Source organism: Carassius carassius, chromosome 11 (assembly GCF_963082965.1).
Source record: "Carassius carassius chromosome 11, fCarCar2.1, whole genome shotgun sequence".
Classification (NCBI taxonomy): domain Eukaryota; kingdom Metazoa; phylum Chordata; class Actinopteri; order Cypriniformes; family Cyprinidae; genus Carassius; species Carassius carassius.
This window is the reverse complement of record NC_081765.1, coordinates 21884499-21912084: the sequence shown is the minus strand read 5'-3', so window position 1 is coordinate 21912084 and position 27586 is coordinate 21884499. Positions and strand designations below refer to the sequence as shown.

Genomic DNA, 27586 nt, shown 5'->3' with positions numbered 1-27586 from the left:
AGGACATGAGCCCATCATCCACGTAGAAATGTCTGTTGACAAAGTGTGAAGTGTCAGTTCCGTACTCCTGCTCACTTTGCTGTGCAGCTAACCTTAGACCGTATATGGCCACTGCCGGAGAAGGGCTATTCCCGAAAACATGTACTCTCATACGGTATTCTACCACTTCTTTGCTCAAGTCATTGTCTCTGTACCAGAGGAATCTCAAATAGTTTTTGTGATCTTCTCTCACCAAGAAACCATAGAACATTTGTTGGATGTCCGCCATAATTGCAATGAGATCTTTCCTGAACCGTAGCAGCACTCCTAACAGGGAGTTGTTTAGGTCAGGGCCTGAGAGGAGCACATTGTTCAGAGAAATACCTTGGTGTTGCGCGCTGGAATCAAATACCACCCGTATCTGTCCCGGTTTTTGCGGATGATACACTCCGAAGATGGGCAAGTACCAGCATTCTTCATCATCGAAGATAGGTGGTGCTCTTTCTGCATGATGGTTCTGAAAGAGCTTCTCCATGAAGGTAGAAAACTGTTCCTTCATCTCAGGTTTTCTGCTCAGTGTGCGACGCAAAGAATTAAGGCGAGACAAAGCTTGTTCTCGATTATTTGGGAGTAATGGTCTGGGTGACCGAAATGGCAAAGGAGCGACCCAGTTTTTCTGTTCATCTTGTTGGAACTCTGTTTGCATGATTTTCAAGAAGATCTCATCCTCGAAGGACATGGCAGGTTTGTTATCATTTTTGGTTCTCTCAAATACCTTGAGCCCAAGTTCATCTTTATCTTGCATGCAATGAGTAGCGTCATTGAACGAATGGGAAAAAACAACAGACTTTTGCTCCCCACCATGACACAATTTCTCTTTCACTTTGAGGTGGCTCTGACATGGAGTGAGAAGAGATGGACGACCATTCTCCAGGATGTTAGTTTTAAAGACACTCACCATTGGCTTATGAGCTTTGTCAATGCAGACATCACCTACAATCACCCAGCCTAGATCCAACCGCTGTGCAAAGGGTGCATTGTGAGGCCCGTTAATTTGTTGTCTCACTTTATGTACACGGATCATGTCTCTTCCCAGCAATATTAAGATCTGAGCATCAGGATCTAGCTTTGGGATAAACTGTGCCAAAGGTTTCAAGTGTGGATGAACAAGGGCGACCTCTGGAGTGGGAATTTCTGATCTGCTGCTCATTATCTCGTTACACTCTATTAGTGGTGGTAGATCAAGACACATCTTACCATCCAACGTCTCTATTTGGAAGCCGACTGCTTTCCTTCCAGACATTTCTATGGAACCAGCACATGTTCTCAACAAATATGGAGAGGGGTTGCTCTGGACTCCAAACAGACGAAAGAACTCTCCTTTTGCCAGTGAGCGGTTGCTCTGGTCATCAATGATGACATACATCTTGATGGCTCGTCCCTGCTGTCCTTGAGGAAATACACGCACCAAGCACATTTTTGCACAGGATCGCATTGGAGTACTTTCTCCACAAACTTCTGTGCACCTTGAAGTTACCTCTGGGGTTGTGTTGACCTGTTGTTCTGTGTTTGGTTCTTGCGCCAGAGGTGTAGAGAGGGGTGGGGCCATGTCAGGATGCATAACTGTGCAATGTCTGTCAGAATCACATTCGGAGCATTTGAGAATCATGAGACATTCTCTGGCTACATGATTTGGAGAGCAACACCTGAAACATCTTTTATGTTCTTTCAGGAGGTTCTTGCGTTCCATCAACGATCTTTTTCTGAAGGCTCTGCATTTTGACAGAGGATGCAGTTTGTTATGAATAGGACAGTACTTCGTCAAGTCTCTCTTGATAGTGTCCTTCACATTAACTGAATATGACTCATCATTCGTGGACACATCCGTCTTGTGCACTGACACAGGAACTCTGCTAGCACCATGTTTATAGAGGGGTTTTTCGTTTCTGACGGCTGTATAACTACAGCTTGAGAGCTTGAAACTAGGATCATTCCTGGCTTTAGCTTCACTGCAAATGAAATGAGTAAAGAACGAGAATGGGGGAAAAACTGACCTTTTTCTCTTCTTTGAAACGTGAAACAGCGAACAGCCATTTTTCTTGCAAACTTACTGGTAACTTCTCCACTATGGGATTAATACCACGAGGGGTATCGAGATAAGCTAACCCCGGTAAGTATGTGTCTTCTTTAGCTGCAAGGAGCTCCATGAGCAGGTCTGCGAGTTCCCTGAGTTGTGTGTTGTCTTTTGGAGATAGACGTGGAAAGTTATCTAAGCGCTTGAATAAAGCACTTTCTATCACTTCAGGAGTGGCATAACATTCTTGAAGTCTAGTCCAAGACAATTGAAGAGCTGCTTGTGGATTAGTAACATACACAGCTCGAATCCTTCTCACATGATTCGATGATTCCTTCCCCAGCCACTTAACTAATAAGTCTAATTCTTCACTGGCTGAGAGCTGTAAGTCTTGTGTAGCATTAACAAATGAAGACTCCCACGCTCTGAAGTTCTCTGGGTTATCATCAAACTTACTAAGTCCTGTGGTGACTAGCTCTCTACGTGCTACAAATCTAGCAAAGTCTAACATAGGCACGGCTTGACTTTGAGAGAAATGCTGCATATCTGGATGGGGTGCGTACCTTGTGAAGCAGGATTTTGACTTGGAGATACTTTAGAAGCAGTATTTGGTATGGAATGAGGCAGATTGTACAGTGACTCTGGATATCTTGCTCGCTGCTGACGTTCACCTTGACAGATTATGTTCCGCTCCTGAATGGTATCTGCGCCGCCGTCGTATGCAGCGTTCATGCTCTCAGACTTTCCTATCGCATGTGGAGTCGATTCTTTCACACAGGTTAACAGAGAGTTATCCAGAGGTAAGGTAGCAAAGTCAGAGCTCACCTGAGACTGGTGTTTCACATACTCTTCTGTTCTCATTGAAATCACATGTGAGGAAAGTATGCTCTTTTCACTGCGACTGTCGTCACGTTCCATTGCTACTGCTGTCTCTAACGCTTCCGCCTCTGCCAGAGCAACAGCAGCTTCCTTTTCAATTTCCAATGCTTCTAAACTCGCTTCCACCATAGCTCTCTCCTGATCCAGCCTGGCTTTCTCCTGCTTCATTTCAAGCTGTCTTTTTGAAAACGCCATCTTGGCACGTGCAGCTTCCGCGGAGGCTCTAGCTTTAGCGGCAGCACTGGCCACAGAACACTTGGAGGAAGATGATGAGCGTTTAGAACTGACCTCTGAAGATGCCTTTTCTTTTCCTCCACTTTCCATGTTTACATCTGTAACTTCTTCTTGCACCCGCTGATCCATGGCTTTTTACTGTACTGTTCTCTATATATGTTTGCTTTCGAAGTGTGAATATATATAAACAGCAAGCCAAACTCTGCTCAAGAGCCAGGATATGAGCGTCTTGCTCCTTTAATAGCATTGCAGTTTACATGGGCAAAAACACCGGCCATTGAACCGAGTAAAACTGTAAATAAATGAAAGAAATATAAAAAACTTAATATAAATCAAAATGACATACTTATTAACAATGTAACAAGTAAAATGTATATAGATACATTGCTAACTCAGGTTAGAAGCATTATCAATACAGCGCACTAGCGCCAATCTGCAATAACATAAACATTTAAATATCACGTTTAAACTCCTGCAATATACACTAAACAGATAAATGATTCAAATTAACTTACAGCCAATGCTTACGGCAGGGATTAGAAGAAAGATTGACGCAAATGCAACAGAAACATCTCTCACGTGTTCACTGCACCATGAGCTCGTTATTTCCTGTTACCCGATGCGCATTGCTCGTGGAAACACGTCAAAATAAAAGTCCTAACATAGGAACTTGCATAATAGCGGCAAGTAAAATGAAACTTATACAGAATATTAAACAACTACGAAATTATAATATTCATAAATGTAAATGTACATCGTAAATTATACACAGCCTCTAACAGAGGCAGAACAGAAGTAATCAAACAACAACAAAAACTATATTTTCCTTCCCAAAAGGAAACCACATTGATTCCAAGGCAGAAAAATAACTGTTTTAATTTTAAGCAATTTAAATGTTTTATTATTATTATTTAATTCTATAATTATATATATAAGTCCACTTGTTTTTTGTTGTTGTTGTTATTTTTTTGTTGTTGTAAAATTGTAGTTGTAAACCCAAATGTAGATATACTCCAAAAAGAATTTGGACAGTTTTGAACAAATAAGGCACACTTAAAATGAATAAACTAGATAAAAATGTCAAATCAAATGTGATCAGCAAACAAATAATTGGAGATGTTTTCTTTGAACTGACACCTTTGTTTTTCATCTATTATTTAAAGGGGTCATGAACTGAGAAATCAAAATTCCTTTGATCTTTTGACATATAAGAGGTCATCATAGTAAAAAAAACATCCTGTAAGTTTCAGAACTTTAAACTTTCACATTAGTCATGACAGCTTATAATTGAAGCCAATCTACCAAAATGACAACTTGTGGAATGTCCCGCTCTAAAACATAATAGAGTTGGCTGCAGAAGAATATCAATGCCTGCTTCTACATCACTGCCTGTTTAGCCCCACCCACTGATTTGCACACTTAGTGTTAATAACAAGAGAGATGAATGGAGGTTTACACAGAAACCAAACGGTAAAGATGGCTTACATTTTTTTTTATCACGTGATCACTTTTGCTTTGTCTGATATTACAGATCCTTTGATATGAACTGAGTATTTATGCATTTTTGACCTAAATTGCAGCAGCGTCCATGTGTGAAAGATGTAACTGTCAAACATACACAACTGTTAGCCAATCATAGCGGTGGGTATTTTCTTCAGAGTCTACAATCCGCCACGCCTATTCAAACAGAGCTCTCTGATGAACGGGGGTCAGAACAGGACAGAAAATAGCCTATTACTGCTAAAATATTATGGTTTTTTAATATAAAAATCTTGATAACATTATAAGCGGACAGTAAAAAATAATGAAAAATGACAGTTCATGACTACATAAATATAAATACAAAGATGAAGAGGAAAAGAATGAAATAGCATTCAATATCTTGCTCTCTTTGGAAGGAAATGATGCAAAGTCCATTTTGTGCCCTTCTAAGAATCTGTTCCAGTGTGCCCATGGAGCACTTCCAGAAACTCACTTTGATGTAACAATCCAACTCATATTTTGCCACACCGGAGTCTTCTGGACCAGGGCTTTTCTGAAATTATTTTAATTCAAGCACCCCGGGAGCTCTGCCAATTACCAGTGTGTTGAATTGAGTTCATTAAACTGTAGGTTTAAATCACCCCTTTGGATGCACTTAGTGTCACCAGCTAGGCTGTTTCTCCCATCCAGTACAAACAATGGCCGTTACCTAACAAGACCGAAGAGCTGCTCCAATAACAAAAGATCCATTAAATCTGCCACACACTACTACTGCCTCGAATCGCCAGCCTTCTATGCTCCAGCTTGTAGCGCCAGGTTTCTGTTGCTGCCCACTGGGCATAAAAACAATTATTCTACATAATATGAGGCCTCCATTCAATTTGTGTTTATCAGTTTTATACTCCACACTATCCCCTTTTATGCACACTGTAGAGTGCTTGCCATGTTCAGTTTTTGGGTTTAGATTTGAAGCCCATTGTTTATCATTCTAATTCCATTTTATTGATGTTCGCTATTATTATTATTATTAGGGCTAGAGGCTTTTCTACATCCTAATCACTCTTATAACTGCATTGCAACATTCAGAAGCACCTTAGCAACTACATAATAAAAAAATTCTTCAAAAATTGTAAGTTTTGTTGTAATGTTCAAATTTTACATGAATTCCTTAGTTCTTATTTTATATATAATATGTTGATTTTTGAATTGAAGGGAAAGTTACGTTTGTTAACCCTGTATTGTCTTTACAGCGTTGTTCAACCTCATCCCTGTGGGCCTTCGGGTCGTTGCTATTCAGTCTGTGAAGACAGGCTTGTACATTGCCATGAATGGAGAAGGCCATCTGTACACATCAGTGAGTACATGGTCATATACTTGGGATAACAATTCTAAAAATCCTATTGCTTGAACTTCAGATGTTTGTGACAAATTCAGGCATCAAAGATTGCAGACTCTGTTGTGCTGTTACAGAACCTAGTGAACTACTGTCTACATACTATAAGCAGCATCCTTCTATGGCAGTATCCCATAGCTGTAATAACTACTTGATTGTACATGGAAGATTTGATACGCAACTGATTTTGCATTAGCATATTCTAAAAATGCTATTATTTAATAGCCATAGAAATACATAGCACACACAAAAATTTGGTAAAATAGTAATTTGCAATTAGACTGAAGTATGTCTTATAGAGAGGCCCACTTGGTTCTAAAACCGGTATTGATTGGATTTTAAATCTAACATAGTTTAACTTATGCCGCGTTCCAGGCAACCCGTAACCCGTGTTTTTCCAACCTTCTACCCGTGAAAGTGCACTGGAACAGCAGTCAAACCCGTGACTTCCCACCCGTGAACTCGTACTAGATAGATGTACTCCGAGTTGCGAACTCTGACGTCACATAGCCTGCGAAACAACAATGGCAGCCTCTACGGATAATATTGCCTATGGATGCAGTGTTTACGCAAGTGGTGCACGTTAAAAAAATTATTTTAGGACAATATAACATTGCAATAAAATTAATAATCTAGCTACAATTGCTTGCAGACTGTACAGACTGTAATAGAACAGATGAACATCTTGTTAATGAACTCATATTTAAATTTTTTCTTGTATCCTGCTTTAAAAAAAAAAAAAAGAATCAGAATTAGCTTACTCAGCTTCTAAATCATTAGCAATCGGAATTGGCCATGAAAGATCGATGCAACACTAACAAGAAATGCCGGGCATTGTATGGCAAAGAATTCAGGATCAGGTTCAATTGCTGAAGTTTTTAATCATCAGGATGTTGCCATCCCTTCCTCTCAAGTTGTGATGCTCCTTAATATTCAGTAGGTGCTCCTAAATTTTTGTTGGTGCTGCTAACTTCTTGAAGTTGGGAGTACCATTGCTACCAAGTAATAAAGAGCCCAGGGTAGGTATACGAGTAGCTGAGTAAAGTTAAGTAGAATTGTCTTCACATTCAAGAAATATTTATTTGTTAGCTATAATACATAATAGAGCATGTCTCTTTTACAGTTTAGTTTTAAATGCACACTACAATTATGCACACCCACATGTGCATTAATGGTTTTAGCCAAATCTGTAGCTGAAACATTTGTACTATATTAAAATCTTCATGTTTACCATCAAACATTACATTTAGCCTACAGCGCAGTGTATCCACATTTACTAGATGGTCATTAACTACTGGCAACAATGGCAATCAGTGAGGTGTTTCCATTCCTCTCAGGTGCTGGTCATTATTTGACTGAGTACTGCACAGTACAAATTCATCTTTTCCATGAGCACTTGAGTGAATACTGTTGATACACAATCTGTAGCGCCAAAAATATTGGAACTTTGCATTATAGCACTTCTTAAGCTGCTACTTCCATAGAATTAATCACCTCATTTATAAGTCATTTTGGATAAAAGTGTCTACTGAATTAATACATGTAAAGGCACAATGTATGTCATTTTTCACCACTAGAGGACAAATTCAAAACAAACAAAGAAGTTTGATGACGCCGTGACTCATGGGAGTGTGGAATCATGGGGGTTGTCATCTTCATCCCCACACCCGATGCAGTCCGACGTGACTCAGGCAAAAATCATGTTCGTGGATGAGCTAATGATTTATTAATGTAGTAGAAAGAAGCAGGGTGAGGCTGAAAGCCATCGAAGCGAAATGAGGCTGCTGAACGAACGCGACACGCGGCTTGAAAGCAGCGGAGCTTTTATTATGCCACCCCGATCACTTCCGCTCCTTCCAGTCGTGCATGTGTTAGGAAAAAAGCAGCGCTGTTTTATCATACTAGATACATTTGAAAGTTCTGTTATAATGCTACTCTGTGCGATTCATCTGTCTTTTAAAAAACACAACATATTAAATCATCTTTGGTGTTTCTATGTTAAAAACCAGAAATCGAGGGGTTATGGTGATGTCATTGGCAGGCAACACAATGACACTATGGACACGGTTATTAATTGCTTATTTCTCTGGATTTAAACATTCTTTGGAACATTTGGGATAATGTAAGTACACAAGTCAGCAAAATATATAACACTATTCTAGTGGTGTTTGGATATTTTAATTAAAAAATCTTACATGTTGTGCCTTTAAAAATAGTTGTAAATGTAATAGTCACATACTGTACAGATAACTTTGCATACAGAGAAAGGGTGGTGTGACCACCAAAATTATTTAGATAGTTTTGGACATACATTTTAGCCACACTTAAAATAGATCAATTCAATTGTATTAGACAATTGTTGCATAATTTGAACTTTGATGTGAAATGTTTTGCTTGAAAAGTGTTTGCGCTAAGATAAATTCCACATGCTTTGATTCGAAATTCGGCCACAGCTGACCCAGCATATTTCACTGGGGAGTCTTATAGAATGAAAATTTTTCTTGGTCCGAATGGGCTTACTAATCAACTCTGTGGATGTGCCCACATGCTCTCTCAGCTTTCTATCACTGCTTCTTTTCTGCTCTTTCTGTTCCTGTGTGAATGACTCAAGTAATGGCAGAGAAAGCTCCCCTCCTTTTTCTCTGTCTGCTCTCTGAGGTTTGTACATTCATTTGTCATTATTCCTCTTTTCTACAAGAATGTGCCTTTATTACCTGACCCTCCATCCATTAGAGGCCATTTTTCAATAGTGAATAAAAAAGGCACTTATAGATGCCCTCAGATGTTTATTAAAAACGACTTAATTCTAGCACAACAGCAAACATGAGAACAATTTTTAACCTTTTTGAAGAGCTTCATACTTAATAGGGATTTTTACATTCTGCTAAATTACATTAATAGAAATAATAAATGGAATTAATAGCATTTGTATCATTTTGGGAAAGACTGCAAGGCAGGAAAATAGACCAGAATAAGATTTATTATTATTCAGAGACCACTAAAACTTGTCTTATGTGGCTAATATGAGTTTTGAAACAATTTTGTGTCCATTTCTGTCATTCCAGGATTTTATTGAATCACAGATTAATAACATTTTATAGTGTACGATCAATCGTTACTCATTTGGCTTCATCAGTCAAACATAAATGATGGCACACTGACAGGCCACTTTGATTAGTTGATCTCTATTCTCTCTTAGAGTCAGGCTGAGAGAATACGATAGTCCTGTTGAATAGAGCAGAATTCCATTAAAAGCTCTAGCACTGCATTCTGGTCTTTTGTCTGTCAAACCTTTTTTTTCTGTCAAGCGCGGGAGTACAAGTGACCTGATAGTATCGAAGCATCCTGAATTTCACCACAATGGATTCATGCCTGGGAGAAAAGAAAGACTTCAATAATCTTGCATTTTTCAATCCATCTCTTTTGTTCAAAGGGCTCAAACTCTGCTTTCCACTCTGCCGTTGATGTTCATAGGCTGATTCATCCTTTGGAATAATAATCAAGCTCCTTTTATGGGTGGCTGCAGGTGTGACAGTTATGCAACTATATAAATACAAAACAATACAAAGCTCTAAAAAGCAAAAATACTTGTCTGCTTGAGTGAATGAGAAATTTGCATTTAACTATTAAAACAAATGGCAAAGAACATTAGGCATATTCATTTATTTTAGTCTCTTTATGACGTTATATGGCCGAGTGATTTGGCATTTCGTGGATCTCTGGCTCTCTTCAAAGCTGTTTGTCCTCCTCTGGATTGAAGAGGTCTATAACTTTATCGCCCTGCTACACTTAGAGCTACCTTTCATGAGTGTTAAATTGACTCTTCACATCAGTAGACTAGCCCCTGTAGGCTTACATCCCTTTGGACTTGTGTAGTTTGAACTATTGCTACCAGAGGTAGCTTATAAAGCTCAGTGCACTATAGAACCAATTTGATTAGTCAAGTATTTGATTTATTTCATGAAGACTTACTGTATGATGCAGCCAAAGCATTGTGCAGTAATGCATGAATCTTATTATGGATCCTTTTGCCATATTACTAAGTGATAGAGCTTTTAGTCCTATGAATTAATGTAACCACATCTGTCATCTCCTGACGTAATGACAATATTTCCGGTCACTTGATGTTTATCTACAGTACTTGTAATCTCATTCATTGTTGTTGGGGTATAATAGTGGGTTATAAAAACATTCAAATCTTTCAATGTTTCCTGCTATGAGTTGACTGGTTGCCAGGATTTCTTGAATATGTTGGTTAAAAATAAGAACTTGTCTTCTTACAGCATTTATTTATTTTTATTTTTGCTGTAATCTTATATCTAACCAGAGGTTTCACATAACCTGTCCAGTCAGAGATAAGCACCGTCCAATCCCTGCCCTCCCACTGATGGTCACTACCAGACGATTGCAAAATTATCAGTGCCATTAAAATTAATAAAATACCTTCACAAATTTTAGATATATTTGTTCCTGTTGTAAGGGGCAGATTTCTCCAAAGGGCAAGGAAACTCAGACCAAAAACAACAACAACAAAAAAAAATCTGAGGTTATAAGCTGTAACAGACACGATATGAGTGAGTTCATCCCATGGTATTTTTATCAGTGATGGCAGATGGCTCAGTCTGATTATATTCTCAAGAGTTTTATTCTCACGCTCACGTCTAAATCTCCCTACACATTTTTTGTTTGTTTGTTTTGTTTGAACAAGCAACCAAAATCACAGAGCATAATATTTTATGATGAAACGCCTTATTAAATGGAAAATGCAAAAATGCTGTTTTTTTTTTGTTTTTTTAAATAAGCTTAACCAACCAGTGCTACCTGAATACAAAGGCAGCAGAGGGAGGAACCAGGGGCTGGTGAAAAACCATTTTCATGCATTAATGAATAATAAGGTCAAAGCAAGCTGGCTTGGAAAATAGAATCAGGGGACAAGTCATCTATAAATAGGCCTATTTTCATTCTGTTAAGATGAATTATATTTTAGCCCATATATAGTTATAACTATGTCCATTGTGCAGACAATAACATTTTGAATAGACCGTCACTAAGCATAAGCACTTTTGCATCACATAGCCCAAGGGTCAATGACAAGATGTCCGTGCTTTTTTTTTTTTACTGGCATTGGTATAGAACTCAGCCTACAGTAGCTCGCCTACGAAACCAGTGCAGTCATTTAAAGGTGGAGGTCTGGGAGGAAGGTGCCGTGTGAAAGACCAGTCGCAGAGTTAATGGAGCCCCACCAGTGAGATGGAGCTTGGCACACTGATAAAGTTTCCCTCTGCCAGCTTGTGCAACAGAGAGGGGTCTTATTTGGAAATAAATAGGCAAAACAAGGTCAGGTGACTAATGGAGGCGAAAGCAATTTCACTGTAAGGCAACATCTAAATGGAACCCTTTGCTTGCTCCCTGACAGTGGCATTACATCCATGCCAGTTTAGTCTATTTTAGGCTGGCCGTATCTTCAGGCAAGTTTGGCCACGTTTTCAATTTAAATTAATTTTTTGTCATCTGTTTTCAGCCATGTAATGACTTTATGAGCTTTGGAACACAAGCTGTGAACAAAAAAGGGCTTTATGTACTGAAGCATACGGTCGTCTGCTTGTGCGCACTATTCCTGAGTTTTGTAATGTGTGCCTGACAGATCCTATAGGTTGAAAAAATGAACCTATAAGATGCTCTCTTTTGGGTTTAGTAAGATTTGTTATTTGTTATTTATGCTTGCCCAAGGTTATGTTTATTTGGTCAAAAATACAAAAGAACAAGTAATATTGTGAATATTGTTTTCTATTTTAATATATTTCAAAATGTAATTTATTCCTGTGATGGCAATTTTCAGCAGCCATTACTCCATTGTCACATGATCCTTCGAAAATCATTCTAATATGCTGATTTGGTGCTGAAGAAACATTTCTTATTTATATTAATTTTGGAAACAGTGTAATGCTTTAAGGGATAGTTCAGCCAAAAATAAAATCTACTCACCCTATAGTTTTTCCAGAACCATATGAATTTCTTTTTTCTTATGAACACAAAAGAATATATATTAAAAAAAAATTGGGTAACCAAAAAGTTGATGGTCCCCATTGACTTACATAATAATTTTTCTTCTAACACTTTAGATGAGGAAACACTTATTCACGATTCACTGCGACTTTTCCCTCAGTAAATTCCTAATTTGCTGTTTATTAATAGTTAATAAAGTAGTTGCTCAGTTTAGGTAGAATAAGGCATTAATATGTGCTTAATTAGTACTAATCAATGGCTAATAATCTAGTAATAAGCAACTAGTTAAGAGACCCTAAAATAAAGTGATACATTTTTTTCCCAACTGTTTGGTTACCAACATTTTTTGTGGAAACTGTGAATTTTTCTTCGAAATTACTTTAATAAATACAAATTTCAAAAGAACAGCATTATTTAAAATAATCTTTTATGATGTTATAAATGTCTTTACTATCACTTTTGAACAATGTCATGTGTCTTTACTGAATAAAAGTATTATTATTATTATTATTATTATTATTATTATTATTAACCCCAATCCATTGAACAGTAATGTATGTTCTCAAGAGAATGGTGTTCTGTAAAGCTTTTTTACCTGCTTTAGGGGGAGTTTAGCTTCCTTCTTATACTTCTGGAAAGCAGTTAGGATGGAGATGTCATTCACAGATAGATGAAAGGCCTTTATCTATAAGGAATATCTAACATCATTTGCTATTTGGTCGTTACAACTGCCTTTTAGTTATCGACATGATGGTAATGTTAGTTTGTTAGTTCACAAGTGAATAAAAATGTAGAGCAGTCCACTCAATTGAATGTCCAGTTTTCCTTTGTGGAAGGGCCGTGCAATCATAATGGAGGCTGGTACTACATTGGTCCTCAAATAAAGGGTGGGGGGTTGTGTCAGGTAAAATCACCTTGTGAAATCTGCCTATGTCTTCATAAAAAAGGATGCTGTAAGAAAGAGATGGCCTACTTTTGGAGCCATGCGTTATGTGTATCTGACAGATAATCTGAGTGCAACAGAGTGGAAAGAACGCAGTATCGATTAGAAAGCAGGAGACGGTCTGAGAGGTGGAGGATCTTCTTGATGGCACAGGAGGAAAAGCTTTGGCTATGTCTGTGGATTTTCATATTGATCTTTTTATATTATGAATAGAAAGATTGTATTGCATGGAGCTGTCAGTGTGGGAAGGAAGACTGCTGAGTGAAGTCTCTAGTATAAATGGAATAAGAGGTATCTGTTTTATCAACAATTGATAAAATGAAGTGCATCTGCAACTACCTCCCTTAAAAATAATATCAGGCATTTATAAGATTTTTGAATGCAATGTTCGACAGGTACTGTATAAATTTGTTTAACTTCCCAGTGAATGTTTATGATCTTTATAATAAGACTATAATAAAGACACAATGCATAACTGTGTTAATTTGTAGTTGATCAATCTGAGGACAAGACTAGGCTGTGAGATGGTAGTGTGTTGACAGATTTAGAGGAAGCTATTGTTGAATGCTCACATTGTTCACACCAATAAAAGGATACTCCCTACGACTCATTGGATGAATCAGAAAATCAAGATTCTAATTTATATTCCAAAGTAATTACAAATGAGAATATTTGTTTTAACTTTGTAGTTTACTGCTTTCCAAAAATCCAGGTCCTTTTTTGTCATGTCTGTAAGTATAAGTGGATTTCCAAATCTCAAATAGCACTTTTTCTGATGTCATGTCTGTAACGGGAATTGCTCTTTGATTAAACATCTCTGAAGACACTTATTGTGCACTTTTAAGTGCTATTTCAGTGTTTTGTGAGCAGAAACTATTTCTCGCTATTGTTAGCTCACTTGTACTTTATGAGCATATTACATAGAAGATAATGAAGGTTTCCATGCATATTAAACTCAAAAGGCAAGACTGCTTAACATGCATGGCGGACATTTTTATTGGTAATGCATAATACATCCCAAATGCAAGTCTTTTCTGCTGCTCCACGTTGAATGCTACTTCTTGATGTATGTACATTATATTGTAGTAAAAGAAAGATCTTGATGTTACTTGCTCCTCCGTGAATCTTCTTTACACATGATAAATTGAGTTCATGGGGCACAATAGCCAGTTCCCACAGGATAAGCTTGCTATAGTTGCCATTGTTTCTGCTTATACTTTCCATATAGTATTCAATAATGCAAAACATGTTCACTTGTGAAAAGACTTATAACCCATGAAGAAATAGTTCCTTTCATTTGTCTTTCTAATGGTGGTATATGTCAAAGTATAGTGCAGCCTGTTGCTTTCTGAAGATAAAATGTGCAAATGAGCCCATGGAATGATAAAAGAGGAGCTACAAATCTGACCAGGACATTAATTGAAAAGATTAAATTAGTTGTGTCTTAGCAGAACAGCCTGATAACACTGATTTGACCAAATAAATTGTACCGAACAATGACGTGATGGGATCAAATAGAGGGGCGCACTAATGCAACAAACATGACAGCAGTATTGAAGCATTTAAAACCATCCGAGAAAGACACAAAAATCATTACATATTTTGAAGTCAAATTTTGTTTTGTTGTAATAATGTCTGCTAGAATGTTAAAAAATGTTCAGTGTTAAGTAAATATTTAAAAAAAAAAATTTGGCTATTTAATTTATGCAATGGTGAAAAAAATGGCAAAATGGGGAAATAAATGCAAAAAAACGTGTTTGGTATTTGGCCTTCGGCCCAGTGCTTCATTTTGTCTAGCTTCGGCTTCTGCCAAGTATTTTCATTTCGGTGCATCCCTAATGCTAAGTATAATACAAATACATTTACATATTTATGTACTTAATAAAAATACCCCACAACTGTACTTTTAGTATACTAAACTGGTATACTTAAAGTCTGCTAAATTGGAACAACTATTTTTGTTCTTAATGCACTTCACTTGTGTGGAAGTATAGCTGAAGTCCAACTAAAGATACTCTGAATTATATTTGATTGCACTGAAGTGGAAATATTGCAAATAGTCTTTACTTTAGGTACATTTTTAATATCTTGCATTTAAAGACCAACATAAAGACACGAAGATCATACAATCCTCATCATAGTGACATTAAAACACATTTTAGGTTTAATATTATGAAATGTGCATTGTGCAAAATAGTACTCCAAATAAAGTTTAATTATAACTTTTATATCAGTAAGTCTTGAGCGATTCATAAGTATATATGTAAATAGATTTGAACTATACTTATACGTATGAAATAAAAGTATTTTAAATATATAATTTTTTACTAGGGCTGCATGAATGTTTCATAAAAGCATCACAAACTCTTGCCTTTTCTTTATGCTGCTGTAGATAGCAATGTTAAAGCAATCAAGCTGGCAACTTTACAGAAAAACACATTCAACAATTAACACAGTTTGAAACTGTAGCTTGCCTAACTCCAAGCTACTCAAATAGCATCAGCCTCAAGCTACCATTTAAAAAAAAGGTAGCTATCAACAGTAAAGTCTGCTAACAAAACTTAATTGAAGCTTTGTAGGGGAAAGTGTTTTCTAAATTGCTATCAACTATCAGATTATATATTGTAGGTTTTGAATACAATTCAAATATTAGATTTAAAAAAAAATTTTTTTATTGTTATCAATATGAGAACATGAAAACACATCAATTCAACATCCCTGCCTACCCCCTCGTCCTAACCCCACAGTCTCTTTACAATGGGCTACTTAATGGATAGAAACGTTACTAGAAAACAAAAGGTTTTGTGTTGTGAATTCATGTCAGCAATTTTAGTTATTTTTAAAGGAAATTAAACCAGTGGGTTTAAGAGCTATAAAGCACAGGAACTTCCCACTCTTGTGTTTTTGAGATGCAATAACACAATTCATCAAAGGAACTGCTGTTTTTTCTCATCTCTTTCTAACATTGTAGGGATGTTCCAGCTATCATATTGTCGATTACCTAGGGCCCTATGAAATCCATTTTATTATTATTAAATTATTGCATAATTTATTCAAACTTATTCTTAAAATAGCCTTATGAAATGTTTTTTCTTCCGCCTCAGAAATTCTGTGTTGTGTATTTAAATGTTTCTGGTCATCAATTGGAGGTATATACATTAATTATATACATTAATTAAATTTATCTTGAAATTATAGAACATTAAGCAAACTAAATTTTTTTTTTAGCAAGCAAAGGGGATTTCCAATTAAAATTAAAACATGGAAGAAATGTTGTGTGATTTATACAAAAAAAAAAATCATATTTGTTTTATTCTAGTATTAGTAGCATACAATATACTGAACAATAGTAACATATTTCGGGTACAAATGTCTGCAAATTAAACCAGACTTTTATTTTGACGGGTTACCGTTAATACCTTTACTGTTCATGTTTATATGATATGACGCTAGTTTTACTCAAATTAAACTGTAAAATGCTTGTAAAGTGACTCTCAGAACAGTTTTGGAGATGTTATTAATGTATTTATGTCCTCACTTAGTGAGACAACAGACGCTGAAATCACTGCGAGCGTATGTAAATGCGAGTAAATGAAACCAAACATCTGTGCCATTCACACACTCAGACACACAGAACATGCAACAGGCTCAGTATTTACATATACTAGTCAACATAACCATTTGAATTAAGTGCAATGACCTACTTTTGATTAATTAATAAAAAATTTGACAAATTCTGTGACATTCCACATTATTCAGTAAATTCCATATTTATGACTGGATTCCGTTATTCCGTCCTTGTTTTCCGCATCGAAGAAATCATAGGGCCCTAATTACCATAGAATATAATTTGAACTCCTTTCTCAGTGTTTTTTTAAAAAAATGTCACATTTACATTAATCAAAGTCAAAGTATTTTAATTCAGTACAATTTTTTGTTTTATTTGAGCTGTAAAGCTCTCTAAATCGTCCTGTCCTTTAAAATGGCCAACTCCTGGATCAGTTCCTTGACTACTGAACTAACATAAAGCAATTTTGGTTTTGTGCACGTGTTGCAGAATGACAGGAGCTGGATATAGTTTTGCACAGATAAGGCTAGGAAGTAGTTTTTTCATGCATTCATGTAATGTTAAAGTCTTGTGGCTATACTTTTTTTTATCAATTGACAACTTCTATCAATCTCTAACATTGCTTTAAATATTCAGGCTATAATTTCAGACTAATGGTTCTATGAGAACTTTGACAGGGGTTGGTCATAAATAACAACAACAACAAAATAAAAAAACAAGTGTAAACAACAGCTGCTGTTGTAGCAGGGTGAGGTGCACAGAGGGTGAAATGGCAGGACACAGAGGTAATGATTTAAAAAGACAAGGTCACGTTTTCATTGGATTACCCATGTACTGTAAAAGCAGATGACAGATTAATCTCAGTACATTTAAAGAGGTTATTATTAGCTAATGTAAAACATCCATTCCATTTAATCAATAGCATTAATACATGATCGCAGATCTCAGACAAATGTTTTTTCTAACATTTTATAAGCATGTGAATATCTCCCACAATAACTGTGTTTTGTTTATGCAATACCATTAAATATACTGCATCCTTAAATTTATGCTTTATTCATATATCCAGAGTGACATGAATCCTACAATATTTGCTAGTTTACTTGTGGAAACAAAGTTTCTTCTTAAATCAAAGTCAGTTGGCCTTTTTAATCTGAGTTATGGTGTATATATGTCACAGCTATAACTGTGGATTGGAGCATCTGAATGTGTTTCTAAGCTCTCAGTGCAGTGGCATTTCTGTATGCACCTGCTATGAGATGAAAAGCAAGATACAGCGTCTCCAGTTGTTTCTCAGAAGATATCTCTGAGGCGCAGATGGTTTCGTTTGGTAACGCTCTGCATAGCACAGACGCTCAACCCACACACTACCTTTAACAGCGTGCCTCATCCCCGTTGCCAGACGGGGAGATATTTTCAACTGTTCGGGTTCCCTCCACAGTCTTGTTTTATAAACATACACGAACACCCACTCCCCTTCCCACATACACGTCTGCTCTGACAGCTCTGGCAGGTTTTCTCTTCTGGGCTTTAGATGGTTTGTGTGTGTGCGGTGTGGGGTGGCATCTCTCAGTTCTCTATAAACACAGATAGACCCCCAACATAATCACATCTCTCCTACCACACAGTACATTTTCTCAAAATTGGCTCCACAGGATCTACAGGACTGTTGAACAGATGAGTGTAGGGAAGAAAGACCTCTGGCTTGGTTTGCAAACCATGTTCAAAATTCAAAGATCCAAACTTAGGCCTAAGTAGTCCTCCATCAACTTGCATTCGTGAGAAGGATCTAATTGTATTATGAGTGCTAGTATTGAAATATCTCTGGCCTTTGTGATACATTGCATGCCAAAACATTGTGTGGGCAATATTACTGTCATTTTGTAGCAGTGTTACTTGGCATAATGCACAGAGAGTTGCTTCTCATTTTAATGGGTATCCTATTAAAATGATCACACTGTAATAAACTCCGCAAACAAGTGCACACGCTAAGACATGTCACTGAACAAAGTCCAAATGCTCTGCCAGGAGTCATAACTCCTGCATGTCATCCGGGGTTGTTGACCGTAGATCTCAATTACAACACGTTCATAAAGGGTCTTTTTATGATGTGTAATGATGCTGCTGTTGTGCGCAGCGAGCCCCTCCTTTAGCAGACGTCTCCTATTTCATTTAATGGGTTACATCCTTAATCTAAATACCTGAAACATCTTGGGATGCAGCTTGTGACTAGGAGCGCAACATTTAAGTCTGTCAGAGTGGCTGAGATGTACCCAGCCCTCATAGATACGAAGGAAAAATAAAAAATATATATATCTGGACAGCAGTTCGCCACTCTGATTGGACACTTTTTTTCCCTCTGTGTATATAATACTGACTAAATCTAATAATCATATACAAGTAATAAATATTTATACCTTGAATTTTATCCAATTTTTGTTTTAGGGTAAACCCATTGCTGTTAATCTCAGTTTCTGTGAGGGCACTTTGTCTGATTAATTTAAACAGTTGCAATGGATTTCATAAATGTAGGCTATTGCATAGTTTAGGATTAAATTATATTCCAGTGATGATACAGAGGCATTATTCCTTTGCAGGTCAATGAATAAAGCCCTATTTAAGGTTAATGCATGCTTATAATTGAGTATAATCTGCTTTACCTAATCTGACAAAGAATGTCACTGTATGTTGTATGTAAACTGCATTTTACCAATCGCTTTTAATGTGAAGCCCCAACAAAGAAAAAACAAGAATTTAATGCAAGTGCTGAAGAAAATATTGTGCATTTAATTTCTGTACGTATATTATGTGCTATAGGACATTTAAAAAAAAAAAAAAATAATAATAATAGTTTTTCGCTTGACTGTTGGGTAGTTTGCAAATATGTATACATATACACACACACACATATATATATATATATATATATACACACACACACAGTATGTATGTGTGTGTGTGTGTGTGTGTGTGTGTCTCTGTGTGTGTGTGTGTGTGTGTGTGTGTGTGTGTGTGTGTGTGTGTGTGTGTGTGTGTGTGTGTGTGTGTGTGTGTGTGTGTGTGTGTGTGTATGTATGTATGTGTGTGTGTATATGCCAGCAGCCATATCACCCTGGAGCCCAAGACCGGTTTCCCACTGAAGCTAAGCAGGGCTGAGCCTGGTCAGTACCTGGATGGGAGACCTCCTAAGAAAACTAGGTTGCTGCTGGAAGAGGTGCTAGTGAGGCCAGCAGGGGGTGCTCACCCTGTGGTCTGTGTGGGTCCTAGTGCCCCAGTGTAGTGATGGGGACACTATACTGTCAACAAGCATCGTCCTTCGGATGAGATGTTAAACCGAGGTCCTGACTCTCTGTGGTCATTAAAAATCCCTGGATGTCTTTCGAAAAGAGTAGAGGTGTGACCTCGGCATCCTGGCTAAATTCGCCCATTGGCCTCTGACCATCATGGCCTCCTAACAGTCCCCATGTCTACTGATCGGCTTCATCACTCTGTCTCCTCTCCACCAGTAAGCTGGTGTGTGTTGGGTGTTCTGGCGCACTATGGCTGCCGTCGCATCATCCAGGTGGATGCTGCACACTGGTGGTGGATGAGGAGATACCCCCAGACAATGTAAAGCGCTCTGAGTGCCTAGAAAAAGCGCTATATAAATGTAATGAATTATTAATATTATTGTATATATATTGTGCTGTCAAATTAGTATAACACATGCAATTAATTTTTTCAGTTTAACGCTTTAAAAATATTTAAAGCAATCAACACAGGGGTGGTGCTAGAGTTGGCCACCCCACTCACAATGGCTGCTTCTATCTTTTTTTCTTGACAAGAATTGCGGTTTTTTTTTTTATGTAGAACTTCGCCTCAGCACCAGGCACTAGTCAAACGAGCATGGTAAAAGTAGAGATGATGAGGGATCTTCAGTGGAACAATAGTGAACTGCAGTCAGATGAGATCAGAGTCAGGCCATATGTCAGAAAAATGTTTTTTTCCTGTCCTATCAGCTATCATACAGTGTTAGCACATGCTCTTCAATTTCACACACAAATGCGGCGGCAGGCATTATATTATTAAAAATATTTTTAGATATTTGCTCCATTGTGTAGTTTAAAGCAACAGCTGATCTCCATTTTATCTCATTGCTGTCAAAGAGATTAGATATTAACCATTTAGGCGCCAGGTTTTTTGGAAAGAAATCAATATTTTGACATCAAGATTTCAAAAGCTTGTGGCTTGAAAGGGCTTAAAGATAGAGATATACTGTAAATTAGAAAAATGTTGGGCATGACCAAAAGTTTACGTGGGGTGTAAATATACGTATCTAATTTGCATATTATGACATCATCGGGGGCGGCTATATCGAATTTAATAATATTCAGGAAATAGTAGATACTAGGGATGCACGATCATGATTTTTTATGGCCGATTCCGATATGGATTTTTTTTACAAGCAAACTGGCCGATTCCGATACTGATTTCCAATTTTTTTTCAAACAAGAAAGAAAGGAAAGTGTGCATAAACAAGATGTTTATTTGGTGTTTAATAGGCCAAACTGAAAACAATAACCATAAGCATCTGAAATTAACGGCAGTAACTGCACAGTAAGTAGCCTACATTCAATACAAACATAGATGGTACAGACATCAGCATTTAGCTTTTGTTTTTGAATTGGGTTGAAACTACATAGAACTGGCCTTAAATGAAAAGAGTAATTGTAACCATGTGAAATTAAAGGCAATAACTGCATAGTTCTACAGTCCAAACACCACAATCAACACAGATTCAATAAGATGTTTCTTAATCAGCATTCAGTATTTTAGTTTTTAAATTTGGTTTTAAATTTAAAACAATGTCTTTACCAGAGAAACTAAATAAAAGTATGCTATATAATTATTATTCCAAAATGTTAAAATCAAATAATGTTGGTGCGAATAAAACAAAGATGCAAAGTGTTTCATTCATCCAATAAAAAAAACAAAAAAAATTAAGGTAATGATTCACATCTATATTTTTTTACTTGAGCCAATGAAAAATAAATAACTATTGTCTCAAGTTAAAAAATATAGATGTGAATCATTACCCTAAAATGTTTTAATTGGATGAATCGGCAAATAACATTTGCAACACATCCTCACGGTATGACTTTTTATTATCCATTTGACAATTTTCTCTCACAAATCTCACCATTTATTTGCACGCTACGAACTGAACTGCTTCCACATCAATGACACGATAGCTCACTTGCTCTACTATTCCCTCGAACACTTTGAATAGGAACATGACATAAAGTTGGTCTAGAATCGATGGGAATACAAATGAGATATTACACCATATTAGGAACTACAGTCTATTTTATTAAGTATGACATCTTGTCGGAATTTTGCGACTTTGGTGCTTAGAGGGTTAAAGGGGTCATATTATTTTTTGAATTTGGTGTAATAAAATGTGTAAATTATGCGGTTTAAGGTAAAAAAAAAAAAAATATTTTCCATATACTGCACATTATTGTTTCTCTTCTATGCCCCGCCTTTCTGAAAACGCGTCATTTTACAAAGCTCATTGTTCTGAAAAGTGAAGTTTGCTCTGATTGGCCAGCTGTCCATTCTGTTGTGACTGACTGAATTACTCATGCGTGTGACGGAAATGTTACACCCCTCATCATACTGTGATGCATGTCCTGGTCAGAACACAGGACAAAAACAATAAAAACCATTACAAACTAGGTATTTGTTGCATGCAGTGGGGACATAATTACTGATTATAATGACTTACAATGACTGAGTGAGCGGCAAACGGCGGCTAGAATGAGGAACGGCCAGGGACTAGAGTTAGGAATGGCTGACGGCAAGTAAGGAACGGCAGGCGGATTTGACGAAGGACTTCAAGGGGCTTGCGGCAACCACATTTGACTACCCCGGGCTGGACTCCGATCTGGGGATCCACAGCGTGAAATTGCTGTATTTCCTCAGCGACCAGCACAGATCAGCTCTAAGCATGACAAAGCAGATATCACCCTCTTTTGGAAGGCAAAACTAAGTAGTTTTGCTTTCACAATGAAACACACAGTGTCTCCATGACATGGCATCGGCGGCAACAGCGAGAATAAAATGTACGCCTTCTTTCTTTGCGTGAACATTTGCATTATGCAAATATTCCCACATTGTGATGTAGACGTGTGGGGCCGTGTATAAGCAAAGCATTTTAGGAGGGCGTGGACAAGTCTTAACTTTTATAAAGAATATCTCTTTGGATTTGAGACTTTAGTCTTTGCAACTTTACAGATCTTCTTTATGCACCAAGTGCTTGTAACACTCCAAGGAGAAAGGAAAAATTGAAATCGCATTATATGACCCCTTTAAAAAAAATTTTTAACTTTCCCAAGGGAGATCTTTTTATTTTTAAATTTAAGGCATAATTTATTCAAAAATGAACACAAATATATTTTGAAGACTGTTTCTGAACTGATAAATACATGTTAATGGGGTTCAAATCAATAATGGATGCCATTGACTTTTATTGAATGGACAAAAGTACTGAGACATTTTTTTAATCTCTTTCTTTGTCTTTCAAAAAAGAAAAAGAAAAGCCAAACAGGTTTGAAAAGACACGAGAGTGAGTATAGGAAAACAGAATTGATTTTTAGGTGAACAATTCCTTTAGTATTTTACATTATCACAATTGTACTGTAAAGACAGTACAGCAAAATAATATCTCTCATGTTTACACTATACCACAACTTCAGTACATTTACATTTTACATTTACAAGTTTTCCTCAGGGCTTCAGCAATGTTATCCTGATGGGGCTTCTTAACTGGCAAAGAAAGGTATTCCCATACTTGTGGAGATGGATGGTTTAAATATGCCCCGTGGTGCAGTTCATATTCCTCTGTGTAGAAGGTTTGACAGATCTCTGTGGGCAACGATCTGGACCAGTGAAAGGCAAAGTCTGACTCCCTAGGTGCGTGTAAAAGTCCAATTTGAAACAACAAAGAAAAACGATATCTCCTGTTGGAGTCTCTGACTGGAGAACAGCCATATCACTCAGACTCCATCTGTGTTATCTGGGGAAACAAAAGGTTTCAACAGATATGTTATATTGTGGAATAAAGCTTAGTATTTGTGCTATTTGTCTCCGCATTAGGGTTGTGTGAAAAATAGGGGTGCACCGATCAAGATCGGCGAACATTAATGCGCATCTCGTCAGTAAAGCTGGTTCTCTAATCAGCGGTAAATTCCATCAGGTGCGTGATTTCACATAGAGCAGCTGTTACTAAACAGAGCCGTTGTTAACTGACTAGCTGCGCAAATAAACGCTGATAATGAACGTGGATTTGCGCAGCTAGTCAGTGAACAACAGCTCTGTGTAGTAACAGCTGCTCTATGTGAAATCACACACCTGATGGAATTCACCGCTGATTAACCGGCTTTACTGACGAGATGCGCATTTGATCGGCCGATCTTGATCAGTGTAACCCTAGTGAAAAAAAGTATTCCTCAATTTCCTGAGCATTTGAGTGGGAAACCCTGATATCCTTCCGTATTTTTGGCTACACAAAATGAAATGCAAGTTTTCAAAGAGTATGGTCCAGCAAATTTCATCCTAGATTTTCATTTGTGATAAAGTGCATATCTCCAACCAGACTGCATGTACTGAATCTGGCAAACAGGATTCAAGGAACTATTGGCTAACAATTCAAAACAGATATTGGATGAAAGATTTGAAATAATAATTTACACTTTTGCTTACACACACACACACACACACACACACAGATGCACACATTCTCCCACACTGACACAAGCTGTGAATGTGAGGTGGAAGGTGACTCACTGTGCTCGCTGGCAGACAGGATTCCCTGCTGGAGGAAAATCCTGTCTATGAGGGAGACACGTCTATGCATATACAAGTTCAAACCAACCCTGCTATATTTTTAGCTTAAGCCCACATCCCAACAGAATTCTTCAGAGGACTCTTAAAAGTGTGAAATGGAGTTCTCCCTCTTTGCTGCCTTTGACGTCACAGCTCATGTACCTGCAGCCTAGTCGCTAGTCCAAGCAGAACAACTGCCATTGAGATGCTAACTGACATATATCTCCAGGTATTACAGGCTTTCTTGAGTCACACAGTTATTCTATAAGTAAATGCCAGTACAGATCCCAAGATCAGTCATGTTGGTTGTTTTGAAGGATGAATAAGAGCTAAAAACACATGAAAAGCGGCTGACTGTACAAACCTTGCTGTCACAATGTTTTCAGTGATTTTCAGCATATTAAATGCTATGGTTCTCTTACGAGAGTTCTCTCGTACTGCATCTTAGCTAAGACGCTATGGGAAAAGTCTCTTCATAGGAAAGAAATAGCACACTTCTTGACATCAAGCTGCACAATTTGAGGCATTATTAATGTCTGAAAGTTGGCCACTGAATAATACTTAGGGATTCCTCAAGCTGACAAAATGCTGTTGTTTACCGCACAAATATTTGATGCATTTTTCAAATCAATCCCATGATGCAGCTGAAGGCCTAAAGGCAAAATCCATGATTCTCTCTTAAGGCAATGGACTGTGTGTCATCTACATCTCTGTCAGGCTGACAGCTAGGGAATTGTGCGCTGTGTGACTGCCACAGCCCCGAGTACTGCCTTGCTGCAGTCTGTCAGCTTGTTAGAGAGACCTCACATCTCCTGGCTAGTCAATAATGACTGCTGGATTACTCCTTTAAGACCAGACTGGCCTCAATTTAAAGATCAACAGCTCTTTGGTGGCCAGCCCTGGCTCACAGGAAGTTTATCCATTGAGATCTCCCTCAAGGGCGAGCACTGTGTGGAGTTCTTAGACTGACTTGCGACTATGTCATTCACAGGAAATTGTGCCATTTGTGCTAAAAATTTCAGGATCTTTTTTTAAATCATGTCTTTTAAAAAAGTTTACTGCTTAATTTAGGCAAATAATATTTTCCCACCTCAGACTGTAATAGCCATAGACAAGTTTAGTGGTCAACAAATAAGGTTTTATTTATTGATTGATTGATTTTTTATTTTTGTGAGTATGCCTCCATTTTTGTACAGTTACAGTACCATTCAGAAGTTTAAGGTTAATTTAAAAAAAAAAAGATTTAAAATAACTCTTTTATGCTTATACTAAGGCTGCATTTATTTGATCAAAAATACAGTAAAATCAGTAATATTGTCTCGATCTTTCAGAAATCAGTCTAGAGTAATATGCTGATTTATGTGCTCTAAAAAACATCTCTTATAAGTTGAAAAAAGTTTTGCTGTATACTATTTGTGTGGATTTTTCTTACAGGAAAAGCATTTATTTAAATTTTTTTTTTGTAACAATTTACATCAAATGCATTTGCTGTCACTTTTGATCAATTGAATGCCCAAACGCAGGCCAATACATGTAAACAAAATGAATTACTGATAAATGGGGACATGCTAATTGGCTGATGTTCTAATGAAAAACATACATTTAAAAATAAAATTCTTCTATTCTTATGTTTTTATGCATTACACATTAAACAGTTTGATTTAAACTTATCAAATAATGTGATCAAGTTTAGTATTGTGTTAAATTTATCAGTAGTAAGTCACAGAGACACACATAGTACTCAAATTGCACTGTTTTCAGAGAATGACCCTGCTACAGTAAGGGTGTCCTTCTCAGCTCTCTGTACCAGCCTGTGCCAGTGTGAACTGGACCACAACCAGCCATTCAATATTAGTGTCTCAGTTCTTAAAGCTTTATGCATGATGTATCATTCAGACAAGACTGCAGACACTGAGATATTCTCAACAGGGTAATAATTTGTTTGTTTTTACCAATACTATAGTTGATGTTGGATTTATGATCCTCTCATCTGGTTAGCATTGAAATGAGGCTTGATTCAAGATTTAGAACCTACAGTATAAACAGAATTTGCTGTAGGTTTTCACATGATTTTTTTTCTCCCTAGTTTCTGAGTAAACACACAAGAGAGCTGAAGCAGAGACACTTAAAGTGCACTCAGAATCTAGGGACATTTTCTTTCATGGAGCTGGTGTTAAAAATCGACCACAACCTGAAAGGTCACTCTCTTCAGGGAGGCTGAACGGAGTGCTTGCGGTTAGACTGCTCTTCAAAATGCAATGGGCTCTTAAGCTATTCATAATCCAAAAAAAAAATATCATTTCATAATCATAATCAACAAAGAGATGAAAGACAGAGAGGAAGGATTAATAGCATGTTCGACACTACAAGTCAGTAGTTGACTGACAAGAAGTATCACTGTAGCATTTTGTACGCAAAGAGCTTGCAAAAGTAGAATAATATGTAAATATAAATATTATTGAGGCAGAAATTAATGGTTTGATTTCACATGTCTGCAACCAAAGAGAGTGTACCGTAACACACAAGCTGTGTCCCAAAGTTAAGTGAACACACTTCGAAGGGCATGGACTTTGATAGGCCACGCCTCTAAAGTGCATGAAGGATGCTCCGCCTTCACAGGATTTCCTAATTGCGCCACCAGAGGTTCCCATTTAGCACTCTGTCGCATAGCAACGGTGGGAGAGGAGAGCTGATGAGGGACATTCCTACCAGGATAGGTGGAGCCAGAATTGCTTAATTTTGTTTTTTATGTGATTTACCTCAGGCTTAGCCAAGACCGAGGCCAGGTAAGTTACACTGGTTTGCTAAGTCCTTAACTGTCAGATTAGAACTTTAAATGCAAGTATTGGCTTGGCGCTTACTTAAATAATGTAATGATACATATGAAAAACTACAAAATACACACACACACATAGCAGTTCAAATGCTGACTGATATCTTGCAAAAATGCTATTTTAGATAGTTTATTGCCTTGTGTATGCCTTGTTTCATTGTGTATGAAATGTGCTATATAAATAAACTTGCCTTGCCTTGACCATGGTGATCATATGTAGACAGGTTTGCAACCCAGATTTTTTAGGCAGTTATGTATAAAAATAAAACTGTGTACATATAAATGTATGTATGTATATATAAAAACAGCTTAATGTTCAGCAGTAGCTG

General features: G+C 37.2%; 1 protein-coding gene across 3 annotated transcripts in view; it reads left to right on the top strand.

Annotated features, from left to right (window-relative positions):
• LOC132153018 (fibroblast growth factor 14-like) overlaps window positions 1–27586 on the top strand; it is a 142043-nt gene that overhangs the window by 99173 nt on the left and 15284 nt on the right. For all 3 annotated transcript variants that reach the window (XM_059562123.1, XM_059562122.1, XM_059562121.1), the window contains exon 3: window positions 5899–6002. In XM_059562123.1, the coding sequence (XP_059418106.1) occupies window positions 5899–6002 (104 nt within the window). The remainder of the gene's footprint in view (window positions 1–5898; window positions 6003–27586) is intronic.